The 14,606-nt window shown below is 48.0% G+C and overlaps 1 protein-coding gene across 1 annotated transcript in view; it reads right to left on the bottom strand.

Moving 5' to 3' along the window:
* Positions 1-5,138: 5,138 nt before the first annotated feature.
* Positions 5,139-14,606, bottom strand: part of LOC103269275 (phenylalanine--tRNA ligase, mitochondrial-like) — a 159,929-nt gene continuing 150,461 nt past the window's right edge. The window contains exon 3 of the mRNA XM_008066860.2: positions 5,139-5,430. Coding sequence (XP_008065051.2) covers positions 5,292-5,430 — 139 coding nt within the window. The 3' untranslated portion in view covers positions 5,139-5,291. The remainder of the gene's footprint in view (positions 5,431-14,606) is intronic.

Raw genomic sequence — 14,606 nt, 5'->3', positions numbered from 1 at the left:
TCGCATTAATTTTGTGTGAAGTAGGGGGTTGAGATTCTTTTTTTTTCTTTCTTTTATTTAAATATGGATCACCAGTTGTCCCAGCACGATTTGTTAAAAAGAATTTCCTTTCTCTATAGACTTGCTTGGGCACCCAAGTAATTTCTTATTAATATTAAAGTGAAGATGACTTCAAATGATTCACTCTTGATGGATTAGAAGCTGTTTAAAAATATATTTCAAAGTTTCCTTTATAATAATGTCAAGCTGTCACATGTGCATTCTGAGATCCTTTCTTGATTGGGAGAGGAGGGGTATGCCATGTATGCACGTGGCCTGGGTACACTTGTGTCCCGTACAGGGGCTTCTAACAGCTGAGGCTGCGGTGGGGACCACGGGCCAGAAGTGTTGCTCGGGACAGTGCCACACACTATTTCCTTTCCAGATGAATCCTTGTGGTCTAGCCGGTCTCAAGCACCCACCCTGATCTCTCCTGCTGAACTCAATTTCTCTCCATCATTGGCTGAGTGAGTATGCCACACCCTCTCTAATGGGCAAAGACACATACATACTGGCTTCATTTGGGGACAGGAGGCGAGGGCAATGCACTGCTTGTAGTGTTTTCTGTCTTCCATTCTTGGCAGACACATGGCACAGCGGGAAGGCCAAGGGCTTGGTCTCACAGAGAAGAGGCCTTACATTCATCTCCCCAGACAACAGACTGAGAACCCTGGGCCTGGTCCTTAGGCCTTATGTTCTTACCTCCCAAGTGGACATATGGTGGCTTCCTTGCGCAGAGATTCTGTAAGGCTAAGACAAGCTCTATGAGAGTCTTATACATATGACTTTTGTACTCCTTGCTGAGCCACTCACACTCGAGTCCAGGCAGGAAGGATAAAGATTATGAACGCCACTTAATGTTGACGACATTAAGGCCCAGGGGTGATAATGGCCATCTGCAGTGGAGCTGGGTTCAGACCTCGACTTGGCCTCGGGCTTGTCCGGTGATCTGAGGGGCACTCCTGCTCCACTCTCCTCCTGAGCACAGCTCTGGGCTCAGAGGTGGCTGGAGAAAGGACCAGGGCAGAATGATCTCTGGATAGGGCACTGGCTTTGTTGGTGGGGTTTTGCTGTTTTGCTTTTAAAACCATGAGGCATTTCTGGTGCAGAAGCCACTTAGGAAACTCAGAGCGGACATGCTCTTGAGTGATTGCTGAGGTCAGGAATAAGCACCTTTCCTCTCACTGGCCCACTTCTCAGGTGCTAAGATACACCCTCCTGGGAACACAATTGTCCTTGCAGGGACCTTAGATTGTTTGGTTTCAGAGTTTTCTGTCACTTGGATCTGACCTTCCAGCTCAGACTATGTCCTTGAACCTGATCTGCCATCCTGAAGCCACCATGGTTGCAAGTGTAAAGCTCTTGACCATTTTGTGAATCTGAGGATAAAGAGGCTCCTAATGGCTTTGACACAGAATCCACAGTGGGTCCCAAAGGCCCATGTCCCAAAGTTTAGCACCTTACTGAGAGGGTCCTGTGGCTTATGTGGCTGCTCCCATAGCCCTAAAGTTCGAAACCCCATGAGGGAGATGTCACCACTATGGTGGGGGTCCATCTGCCTTTGCCTTTGTCCAGAATGAACTCCTAGCCCCACCTTAGGCATGGCAAGAAATCAGAGGCAAGGTTAAGAGCACAGACCTGAATGTCAGAGTGGCCTTCCTAAGTTTTGACTTTGCAGTGCTTTCTTGAGCACGATAATCTCACGAATGGGGACAAGGCTTGGGTCAGCCCCATGCGATAAGGCACGTGGACTCCATGAGAGGCGGGCCTTGTCTGCCTTGTTCATGGCTCTATCTCTCAAGTGTATAACAGCAGTACTTGCTCTTTAAGGGGCTGAATTAACATAGAGTAACATGCCTGAACACCATGAACATCAGTCACCATCACTCTGCCATTGCTGTTACCAGTGACGGCAGTGCCCCTTCACCGCCTGCTGATGGGAGAGCAGAGATGGCCCCAGCTTGCAGCTGCTAAGAACTGTTCACATGATCACAGCCAGTGGGGAGAGCAGAGAGAGCTCCTGGCATGAGAACCAGGGACACACATGCCCACTGGGGCGTCTGGGTGGAGTAGAGTCAGCTGTGGGGGTATGTGGAGGCCGCCCTATACTCCTTAAGTTCACTTACTCGTTTTCTCTTATATATGAAAGAAAGGAAGAGCCACCAGAGTTGGAGGGTTTCCTTTTCGGTTTCTTGACTGCCTGACCACCAGCCATTGCTGGGAGCACCAGGCTGCTGTCAGGTGTTGCTGACAGCCTAGGGATCAAGTCAACAGGGCCTCGTGCAGCAGGATGTGGGCAAGGGCACAATGGCTATTGAGCCCACAAGGCCCTCTTCTATAGCCCTGAGGCTCCATGTGGCTACAGAATTTATTACAACATCGCCAGTTGCCAGTGCCTGCTGACCTCCGTGTGCCTGACATCTTTAGAGGCCTGTCATAGGGAGGAGTAGCATGTGAGCTAGAAGGGCATGGGCTTCTAGACAGTCCTTAAACGCACAGAAACTACATAAGGTTGTCCTCTCACACCACTGTCTCAAAGAACCAGACAACGGGGGTGCTGGGGATGCTTCTCCAAATGACCACCGAGTCCCAAGACAGTTACGCTCAGTGATCCTGAAGAAGGCCCTCCAGCTTTCCCTGAGGTGCCATAGCCTCAGCCCACCTTGACCCTCATGAGTGAGGAGGCTCTGCAGAGGCCTTCTGTCCAAAGTCACATCCAGGACGTCTGATTCAGCATGGTGTCAAACACGCTCTGGAAACCCGGGCTCTAGGCCTGCTCTTCAATGCTTCACTGTTATTGTGTCCTGGGGTAAGCCATTTTATCCCTTTGGACTTCGCTGTCCTTACATATGGACTGGGGGACACTGTTCCAGTTCTAAATGTTTGCGCTTCCCTCTTTTTCTCCCTGAATGACAATCGGAGAAGTTATCCTTTGTCGGTGGCTTGCCAGGTGCTGCTTCTACACCACATGTCATGCATGTGATGTTTCATCAATCCAACAAGCCTCCAGAGCAGGCACTGTTATTCCCATTTGACAGAGGAGGAAGCTGAGCCTGCAGTGGCCACAGCCATCTGTAGAGGTTGGTTGCCATCCTCTACTTCACACAGGAATTGCTTCTTGAACCGCAAAGTTACTGTTCATCTTATGGATTAATTTACCTTCCTTTCTGCTTTTTTTTTTTTCTCGCTGTGTATTCTCTTCTGGGACTCACATAAAAAAGTCAAGATCTGGATGTCCCCTTGGCTCTCTGGGGGTGGGCAGGCCCACTTGTGGCATGTGTGCTGGTTAGTTGGGGTGAATCCCGGGAAGGGGGTCTGTGTGAGCTCTCACAACTCAAGCCCGCACAGAAACAGAACATGGCCTGGGTAGCATGACTGCAGCACAAACCCTACAGTCAACCCACTTGTGTCTAGAAGATGTTCCTCATGTGAGACAGAAGGCGTCACCTTCCACTTCTTCCTGGCCAAGTACTGCGGCTACTTTAGGCCTCTCTTCATTCATTTGTAACTAGATAACTGGCTGCTATATCTCGTAGGTGTTGGGAGACTGTCCAAGGCCTCTCTGAACCCTACCCTAGGGCTTGGCACAAGTATTGTACAGTCATGCATCGTATACCGACGTTTCTAGGACCCCTGTCATGAATGCAGTCATGACAGATAGCATACATGATGGGGGTCCTAAAGATTATTATACTGTACTTTTAGTGCACCTTTTCTGTATTTAGAGGCACAAGTACTTACCATTGTGTTACAACTGCCTATAGTATTCAGTACAGTCACAGGCTGTACAGGTTTTAGCCCGGGAGCATGAGGTTACACCATATAGCCAAGGTGTGTAGCAGGTCGAACCATCTGAGTTTGTGTAGGTACACTCTATGATGTTCACACAACAACAAAATCACCAGTCAACTCATTTGACAGAATGTATCCATGTCCTTAAGTGATGCATGATTGTATGGCAAACAATTGTTCAGGGTGTGGTCATGGGTGGCATCATGGTTTCTGCATTGCACTCACCCAGTTTGCTTCTTAGAGAATATTAATACATGCTTAACTGGTCATGGGGAGGAGGAGATGTTTAGAAATGCAGCTCAAGCCTGGGTCAGAAGTAGCCTGTTGGCAAACGCTGCCAAAAAAGACATTACTGGTCATACCATGCATCCCACTCGACCCCTCCACTTAGGAACTGCACCAGTGGGCCCAGAACCCTGGACAGTGGTTTGGTTCCAGGACTGGGTGTGGGATTTGGGGTATGACTTCCTTAATTCCCTTGAAACTCCAAGGGAGTAGTGCAAATTAATCATATGGTGAGATGACATTAAAGTCATTCCTTCCCTTAGGAAAGCAGCTGCCCAACCCCCCGCTGCTAGCTGATAATGGCCACACCTCATCAAATATTTATCCCAGCACTCACAGTCCTCCATCAGCCTCCAGCACCACGCCAGGGATGAAATCTGATTATTAAAGCTGGTCATGAATGAAGTAGGCAGACTACAAAGTGCCAGGATGGAAAGTGGGGAACATCAAAGCCCCGTATTCTTCCTTAAAGGTCGCCTCTGGAAGTGAAGGTCTCCTGCTGGGGAGGGATTATGAGGACCTGGCCCTTCTGTGTGCCTCTAAGACTATGGGGCAGCCCTCTCCCCTGTTTTCCTCTCCAGTGGGGCAGAAGGTGGCTAAGCCCAGGGCCTGGGGCCAGAGGCATGACTCCAAGCCACAAACAGATATCCCACCCCAGCCCAAAGATGCAACTCCCTTCACTTTCAAGGGGAGCCCTGGCATTTCATTAGTGCCCTCTTTGAAACCTGCCCTTTGCAAAACAGAAAAAGAAGACAAGGGGAGAAGGAATGGAAGTTGTTCGAAAAGCTTCCTCTATTTTATCTGGAGCTTCTGATGCCCTTGGTGTGGCTTCATTCATTCAATGGTGGAAGAGCCTGTCAGGCAAGAAATCATGTCTGGTGCTTAATGGAACCCAGGGACCAATTAACCACACTGAGCACCAATGCCAGCAGGCAACATATCTCCAAAAGGAGTCAGAGAGAACTCACACCATTGCTCCTTTCCCTCCCTTTCTCCAAATAAAAGACAAATGCTATGTCAACAGCTTTTCAAGGGTGATCCTTTATTTTCTGAGAGCCCCAAAACTGACCCATTTATCAAAAAATGCCTGGCGCCTCAGTTCACAAACCATATCTTTTTCTCTTTCAGCAAATCCTGGTGCCTTGGGAGGGCTGCAGCCCAGGGAAGTGGCGATGTCAGAACCTGCCTTCTACACCCAGCTGCTGCACTGCGGCCTCCTGCACAGCCTGGTGGACATGTCTGACCTCTCTCTGGGACAGAGTCCGTTCCATGTGACGGTACATGATGCGGTAACAGTGGCTGGTCTTGCATGTCCTGGAGAGTGGAAGAGAACACAGGTGAGTGAGGGACAAATGGATGAGCCTGCCCCTGCAGGAACCATGTGGCGGCCCGACCAGCCTCCCAACCACAGTGGAGAACCAAGGACGGGCCTTTCAGAACCACCACTTACAGTAACGACCTGCATCTGCTATGTGCTCTGGGGGAGGGTGGTAAAGGGGAAACATTCGTGAGAATGATGAAGACTGCTGGTTTCTCCTGGACTGGATGTACCCAAGTCCCAGGAAAGGAAGCTGACAAATTTGATTTCCTAGGCCACGCCCTGGGGATTCTGACTTAGCAGGCGGGAGGGGGCGTGTGGGCTTCTGAGCCTGTCCTAGGCTCCCCGGGTGATTCTAACCAGCAGACAGGGCTAGGAGGCAACCCAAGCGTGCCTCCACGTTTTCTCTGTCACAGAGGACAGCCATGTATGTCACAGTATCAGCAAGGTCTGAGGAAAGGCTGAGGGGGTCACTCCTTCAGCACCCTTCGGCCTGAAGGAATAATACATGCCATGTATATGCTGTGTAGACCATGCTGTGAGTCCCCTGCTTGGCCATGGTGGTGCTGACTTGTCCTTCACAGAATAGCTGGGCAATTTGGCGTGTATGGAAACGACAACAGCAGGACTTTCTAGTCACACAGCCGTGGTTAAGACACACTGCTCAGCGATCTGAACAGAAAGACCCCTGGGCCACAGACTGGCCGACCCTCTCCCCTCCCTGAACGGCCCATTACTGGCTGTGTGGCAAGGGGTCTGGCACTATCCCTTCTCTGGACACTCATGTTTCTCCTCTGCAGGATGAGGGGATCTGTTCAATTTTAGAGCCACACAAATTCCTCTTTTCTAGCCCCTAGTAGCAGCAGCAGCAGAGTCAACCCATATCCTTAGGAGAGGAAACTGAAAGGCACTGAGAGATTCCCAAGCTGATGTCCTGTGGCATGACGCCAACCTGCTCTTAGCCTAGCCAGAGAAAGGCCACGTGCTTGCTGGCAGGTGAGGCGGGCTGGGCTTTCCATCACACCAGGGCCTTGAACACCTGTGCCAACCCCTCACACCCACTGGAAGACCTGATGGTCTCCACTTTTGCCACCTGAGTCCAGAGCCCTTGCTTCCAGGGTCCCCCGAGACTTCACTGGGGTTCTTTCTTCTTTCCTTTCCTGTCCCTGTTTTTCTGTTTTTTTGAATTGGAGTCTCTCACTTCATCGCCCAGGCTGGAGTGCAGTGGCATGCTCACCATCACCCCAGCATCGACCTGCTGGGCTCAGGCTATCCTTCCGCCCCAGCCTTACAAGTAGCCGGAACTATAGGCATGTGCTAATTTTCTGATTCATTGTAAAGATGAGGTCTCGCCAAGTTGCCCAAGCTTTTCTTGAACCTGTGGGCCAGGCAATCCTCTCACTTCGGCCTCCCAGAGTGCTGGGATGACGGGCTTGACAGTCCCTGTTTTAACACCATAGTCTTTGGCTGGGTAGAATACACCTGGTGAGCTGAGAGGCTGCCTCAGTCCTGGCCTCCCTAATCTGCCCCTTCACCTCCCCTGCCAGTGTTTCCTACCTTCTACCCCACCCTGACTTGGTCGTTTGTCTTGCTTTCATCCTCCTCCCACTTGGAGCCCATTTCAGGAAGAACAAATCCTAAGGCATGGGTGTGGTGCATTCCAGTCAAGTACACAGTCCTGTTTGGATCAAGCCACAGGAAGAAGCCACCACTGAGGAATCACGACAACCAAGCAGGCTGGGGGAGGACGCTTTCCTTAGAGGGCTCCCCGGGAATCCTTATAGCACACCCAGGTTGGCTCCATTTCCTCTCTCCACAGCAGCAGCCTGTTCAAGATGAAGGGAGAAAAACCTCCTCTCCACCCACTTCATTCTCTTTCAGTTCAGCTCAAGCCAAGGGCTTTGCTCCATGGACATTCCCCTGGGGATGGGGCCTTAGTCCTGGGGGAGGTACTGGTGCCCAAACTTCCCTGACAGCCTCCCCCAAAATGGGGTGGCCCTTTCTTCTTACTCAGCTTCCGACATGAACATACCAGACACCACACCCACCCAAGCCCTCCAGGCACCAAAATGCCAGTGAGACAGAAGAACCCAACTCTGAAAAGGAAACAGAGGTTCTCCAAGAGTGGGAGCCAATGAAACCACACACCCAAGATCCCGCAGCTGCCAAGTGTTCTGTTCAAATGACAACTGCTTCACTTATAGTTAAAACTGATTTTTGACAAGGGCACCAAGGCCATCCGAGGAGGAGATGTCTTTTTTTTTCATATGTGGTGCTGAGACAGCAGGATATCCACATGCAAAATAATAAAGATGAACCCCTACCTCACACCACACCACATGCAGAAATTAATTCAAAATAGATCAAACATCTAAATATAAGAGTTAAAACTGTATCATTCTTAGACAAAAATAGAGAAGAAAGTCTTCAGGACCCTGGGTTAGACAAAGCCTCCTTAGCTGTGACACCAAAAGCACAAGTGACCAAAAAAAAAAGAAAAAAAGAAAAAAAAATCAATACATTTGAACTTCATCAAAACTATACATTTTTGTAATTCAAGGGATGTCATCAAGAAAGTAAAATGACAATCCATGAAAGAAAAAATTTGCAAGGTATATACCTGTGAGGAACTTGTATCTAGAATATACAAAGAACTCTTACAACTCATCAATAAAATGGCCAATAACTCAGTAAAAAAAATGTGCAAAAGATCTGAATAGACACCTTTCCAAAGAAGATATACGAAAGGCCAATAAGCACAGAAAAGATGTTCAACCTCAGTCATCAGGGCAATGCAATCAAAACCACCAAGAGATACCCGTTCATACCCACTAAGGTGACCACTAAAAAAGAATAAAAAGAAAGAAAAAGAAAAAGAAAAAGAACAATTGCTGGAGAGTATGTGAAGAAATAATCAGGACCTGTTTGAGACGTGACAAGGCTCTGGCAAATTACAAAGTGCTATTTGGGTATGAGGTAAAAGTGTCCTTGTGGCAACTGTTATTAATGACTTTTTTTGCTAGGTTCCTCAGGCTTCTCTTAGCAAAAGAGTTGGAGATATGGCAACTCACTCAATGAGTCACTGCTAATCAAAGATGAATGAGGAAAATTATGTCTTCCCGTTTCTATGTGCTTCAAAAAAGGCCCCTGTAAAGATTCCTGGGGTTCAAATAGCTTACACAGAGCATTTTGATAAGTTTGGTATAAATGAATCAAATATAAGGATTAACTTTATAAGTAGAGAGAAGTAGTATTTGGCAGAATGTCTGGTGATTTGTTCAACTCTGTACAGTCAACTGAATATTAGCCAGGTTTGCCCCTTCCTAACATCAATGGAGAGAGAGGAGGCTTCCTTTTATTTGTTTTCTAGAAACTTTGTTGGGAGCTCTCAGATGGCAGGACAGACACCTGTTCTTCTTTAGCATGCTGGAGAACTAAAAGAAGAGTTGGCAGCTGGTCAAGAGCGGAAGACCCAGGTCTCCTTCTTCTTGTCAAGTGGCCTGTACATCAAACCTGCGGGAACAGGGAGCTAAAGGATCTTGCAGTGTATCGGTGAATAGGTAAGAACATGGATTTTTCAGAGGGAGGAATGCCCTCAGTGACCAGTCCCAAGTGTCTGGATTAGAGCTCTTCTGGTTCTTTTATGTCACTCAGTACAGTCTCCTATAGCCTAAAAGTTTTCTAATCTCTCACCGGCTATGACCCCCACTGTCCCTCAATAACGGCAGCAAACATTTATGTGGCACTTTTATCAGGTACTGTTCTAAGCCCTTTATATACATTGACTTATTTAAGCATTACAACCTCATTGGGCAAATAGCATTATTATCCCATTATAAAGACAAGGAAATGGAGGCATAGAGAACATAAGTAACTTGCCCACACTAATAAGTGGCAGGGCTGGATTCAAAAGGAGGCAATCTGATGACAATGTAAATAAAATAATACAAGCCACTGGGGAAAAGAGTTTGGTGATCTCTCAAAAAGTTAAACCTAGAATTACCATATGATGCGTCATTTCTACTCCTTGGCATATACCCTAAATCACTGACAGCAGTGTTCAAACAAAACAGTTCATAATCGCCAAAGGGTAGAAATGTCTATCAATAGATGAACAGATAAACAGAATGTGATCTATCCATACAGTGGAATATTACTCAGCCTTAAAAAAGGGATGAAGTACTGACACATGGATGGGTACTAGATACAATTGGATGTACCTCAGAAACGTAAGTGAAGAAGGCCAGACACAACAGACCACATATGATTCATTTATACAAAATATCCAGAAAAGAGAAAACTGTAGAGATGGAAAACAGACTGGTGGTTGCCAGGGCTGGTAGGAGAGGGGAACAGGGAATGACTGCTTAGTGTGTATGGGGCTTTCCTTCGGGGTCATGGATGTTTTGAAACTAGATAGAGGTGATCGTTGCACAACACTGTTCATGTATTAAATGCCACTGAATTGCACACTTCAGACATGGTCAATTTTATGTTAGGTAAATTTCACCTCAATTAAAAAAAACAGTTCACGACCCGCCTGGGCAACTTGGCGAGACCTCATCTCTACCATAAATCAAAATGATTTCCAAGTAGCCTTCCAAGTAGCTGGAACTACAGGCGCGCGCTAGTAGCGCACGCCTGTAGTTCCAGCTACTTGGAAGGCTGAGGCGGAAGGATTGCTGGAGCCCAGCAGGTCGAGGCTGGAGCGGCCAGGAGCGGCCACTGCACTCAAGTCTGGGTGACAGAGTGAGACTCCAACTCAGAAAAAAAAAGAAAAGAAAAAACCAAAATCTGGTTTCAGAGCCCAGCTATGAACTCTCACACTGGACTGCTACAGCAAACACCTCCACTCTTCCCTTTCATGTAGCCCACTTCCTTTTACCTATTTTCCTTAAAGAAATGACAAAGTTGGCAAACTATTGAGGAGGGTCACTCTTAATGGTTCTGTTCAAGAGCAAGAAGGAATGAGCCCATGTTACTTTCAGGCCCTGCTCCTCCACTAAGAGAGGGCCAGCTGGAGAGTAAAGATGGCTGGGACTGGGGTGGGATGCACTGGGAGCAGGGTCTTTCCTGCTTATAGGATCATTCACAGGTAAGCGGGGAGCTAGGCAGCTGACTTGAAAAGTAAGAGGATTGCAAGGTAAGAAAACGAGGGTAGGGGTGTGGGGGCTGGGCAGCATGAGGTTGCCACAGCCCTCCCCAGACTCCTGCAGGCACAACCTTCAAGACAAGAAACCCTTTCTGGAGGTTCAGAGAACAGGCTGTATTGGCAATCTGGAGTTTTAAAGGCACATAAAAGTTCTCTTTTATGTACTTTACCACTTTTACTCATAGGCAAAGTAAACAAAATTGCCCATTCCTGAGCTTGGGAGGTCAAATCCCATCATGACAAGTTTGAAGCAAGATTCTAAAGACTTTTTTTGGTGTTGGAATTTCACTGCATTGGGTATTGGCTACAATAAGCTGGTCCCTGGTTACAGCTTAATTATTATTATTATTATTATTATTATTTATTTATTTTTTTTGAGTTGGAGTCTCACTTGGTCGCCCAGACTGGAGTGCAGTGGCTGCTCCCAGCCACCGCAGCCTCGCCTGCTGGGCTCCGGCAATCCTTCCGCCTCAGCCCTCCGAGTAGCTGGAATTACAGGCATGCGCTATTATTATTTTTTTTTTTTAACAGAGATTATGGTGTAAGACTTTTAGAATATTTGGGTTTCAACTACCACTACTTCATTCACAGATTTCTTTAGTCATTGTTATTCAACAAACAGCATGTTGCAGGCACTGAGACCATGAAGGGATAGTATCCTCCCTCAACCAGCTCTTGTCTGGGGGCTAGTGACCTGCCAAGGTCCTGTAGCAACTGGGGAGGGACTGACAGAGGACCATTCCTAGCCATGACAGCAGGAGGGGGCTTGCACTTGGCTGGCAGTGAAGTCAGTCATACCCCACAAAGAACTTCACCTCCTCCGAGATCTGCTCTTCAGCATCCATTTCCCCTGGTTCTTCTCTGGGAGCGTTTACATGTGCTGTTTGTCTAGTATGTGCCAGGCACTGTAGGGACCACCAGAGGAATTCAGGTCATCCTGCCTCTTAGGGGCTTACCTTTAGTGAGGAGCAAACAGGACATATGACAGTCCACAATCCCCTGAGTGGCTGGTGGTGAAGGATGTCATGGTGGGCTTGGGTACCACCTCTTCCACTCCCGCCTGCCGCCCATCAGCGCCCCTCAGAGAGATTCAGTCTAGTTCTTGAAACTGGAAACATGACTCAAACTTCTTCTGAAATTTCCTTTTGCTTGGATCCTGTTTCCTATTCCAGTGTGATTGCCAAGGGCCACCCACATCTACCATCCTGTGCCGCTCCAGCTGCTCATGTGGAAATTGAAAGCCAAGGTTGGAAGGGCAGCCCTGTGTGGGACAAAGAGAGAGTGGGCTGGACAGTGGAATGTACCAGCAGGAAGGGTTTCTGGATTCTGATGCCACCACCTACCAAAGACCTTAGACCGAAGACAAAAATGTGCAGGTGCTGAGTATAGTCAACTCTGGGTTAGAAAATAATTGTCAAAATTATAAATGTTTAAACAGGGTTCCTTCCTAGTGCTTTCTGTTTTGTTTTGTTTTTCCTGATCAACCAAGTGATAAAACTAATAAGTGCCCAAAACACTAAGGATATCACTGCTCTCCAGTTCAAAATGTGCCAGTGATGGATTCTCATAAGGGACTCAGAGCTATGAAGCCTTATTGGGAAGAAGGAACAAGGGGTCAGAGTGTTAGCGAGGTTTGGTACACTTCTATGATACAGCCACTTGGTTTACCCTGGCACCACGTTGGCTCTGAATTTGGAAAAAAAAAACACCAAAAAAAACCAACCCTTCCAGAGGATCCAGCCAAAACCCAGTTCCTTCAACATCCACAAGTCTGCTTTTCCATCTGTGACCAAGAAGCAACTTCATGTTCTTGGGTGGTACACTCAACACCTCCTAGAATAGACCACATGTGACCAGTAGTCATTGCAGAATGCCACCTATTCATGCAGGGATTACTCAATGGGAGAGAAGATGCTGTCATGGGGCAGGTTCCATTTTCAGAGTAACAAGCATGGGGTTTCCCTGGCTCCCTCCTCATCTGCCTCCTGCTTGTCTGATGTGGAAGTGGAGTCTGGAGCTGCCCACGTCAGACACATCGTGTGCGGTTGAGAGGTCGGTGCATGCAGCCCACTGACAGGCAGGGCTGGGTGCAGGCAAGAGGTACACTGTGACAGGCAGAGGAAGAAGAAGGGGGACTCGTTTCATGGCCACCCAAAAAATACAGAACTGAGTGGCATAGTGGAGAAGAACCCCGACTCTGCAGTTAGAGGGATCTAGCTCAACACCTGCTCTTGGCTACCTGTGCGATTCTGAGTAGTTTAGCCAACCCCTTGTGCCTTATGATCCCAGCTGTAGAGTGAGGCTGACAACACTCACTCACTTCCTGGAGTTGGTGAGGATGAATGAGGAACGCGTGCAGTGTTAATATAAAGCCAAGGACGGGCACGGTGGCTCATGCCTGTAACTCCAGCACTTTGGGAGGACCAGGCAGGAGGACTGCTTGAGCTCAAGAGTTCGAGACCAGCCTGGGCCACATAACGAGACCTTGCCTATACAAAAAATTAAAAATTAGCTAGGCATGATGGTGTGCACCTGTAGTCCCAGGTACTGTGGAGGCTGAGGCAGAAGGATCACCCGAGCCCAGGAGGTTGAGGCTGCGATGACCATGATTGTGCCACTGCACTTCAACCTAGGTGATAGAGTGAGACACTGACTCAAAAACCAACAAACAGCAACAACAAAAAAACCAAAACCAAAACCAAAAACAAAACAAAAGAGCTTGGTTGCCCAGAGTAGGTGCTAAATACTACTCATCCGACCCAACTTCCTCCTTTCTCATGTGGCTTATTGAGAGAAAACTGAGGGTGAGGAGGAAGAACTTGTAAGTCCTGTGTGTTTCTTTTACTTTCCCTTTATGGGCTTGGATCTCTGACCTTGGTGCCGAGGATGGGAAGAGCTTCCTTCCTGCAGAGCACTGGCACAAGCTCATTAGTTAGCTTTGGCTGCAGAAGGAAAGTGAGCAGTGGAAGTCAGGGAGAGTGATGAATTATTGCTCAGAATTGAGCACAATTTAAATAAGTGGTGTGGAAACTAAGTAAATCATTTTTTCCTTTTTTCCTTCCCTATATTACAAAGTAAAAAAGCCAAAAGGGAAGAGGAGAAAATGAAATTCTGAAAATGAGACTTGGGGTCTGATGACTCTACATTGTTTTCTCTTATGAATTGCTCTGGGGTTTTCTAAGACAGCATGGTGGGCTTCGTGCAAGCAAAGGACCCAGGCGTGGGAGGTAGGCAACCCAGGTTCCAGTGCAAGCCCTCTTGATGACTGTGGGAGTTTAGGTGTGTCTTTTAACTTTTACTGGCCTCATTTTCTTCACCAAAGAGAGGGATGGACTTAATGGGCTCTGAGGCTCCTTCTGGCTTTAGAATCCTAAGAGTCAGCTCAGAGTACAGGAGAGGTTTTGAAGTAAATGTCCGTGTGCTAGAAATGAGCCAGCTGTCAGCCAGTATTCACGGAGCTGCACAGGATGAACGAGAAGGGCTGAGACGCATTATGATATGAGTGATAAAAGCAAAAGGGAAGGGTGTTGGCCTAATGAGGGTAGCGTACAGCTTGACAGGCTCTCTAAGAAGCCATTGTGCAGCCTGTGGCTCTCAAGTGATTAACAGTCGCTGTGGACACCTTCTGGCCCCACCATCAACTCCCTTCCTCTCCCTACCCCCTGTACACACACTCTCCACAACTAAGAGGTTCTCCTTCTCCTTCTCAGAACGCTCTGTCTTCAGTCTGATGCTCCCCAGGGGCTTTTCTGAGTGGGCGCCTCTCCCCAGCTTACAGCTAGTGAAAATCAGAGTTGCCTCTCACTGCTGCTGCTGCTGCTGCTGCTGCAGTGTGATTTCCTCCCAGAGGGCTTTCTGTTCCTTGGAGTCAGTCGCAAGAAACCAGACCAGATGGTTCCCCTAACAGTTACTGCCTTGAGAAAGGCAACTCCCATCCAGGCCTTGATGGGGGCAGGGAGAGAGAAACGAGACGGGTCTCCCCGCCCCGTGCCCAGCGCCTAGTCAGCCACACGTCAGCAA

The sequence above is a fragment of the Carlito syrichta genome, unplaced genomic scaffold (genome assembly GCF_000164805.1).
Source record: "Carlito syrichta isolate Samal-C Ts95f unplaced genomic scaffold, Tarsius_syrichta-2.0.1 Scaffold309155, whole genome shotgun sequence".
NCBI classification, from domain to species: Eukaryota; Metazoa; Chordata; class Mammalia; order Primates; family Tarsiidae; genus Carlito; species Carlito syrichta.
The sequence above is the reverse complement of the archived record's forward strand: the minus strand, read 5'-3'. Positions and strand labels throughout refer to the sequence as shown.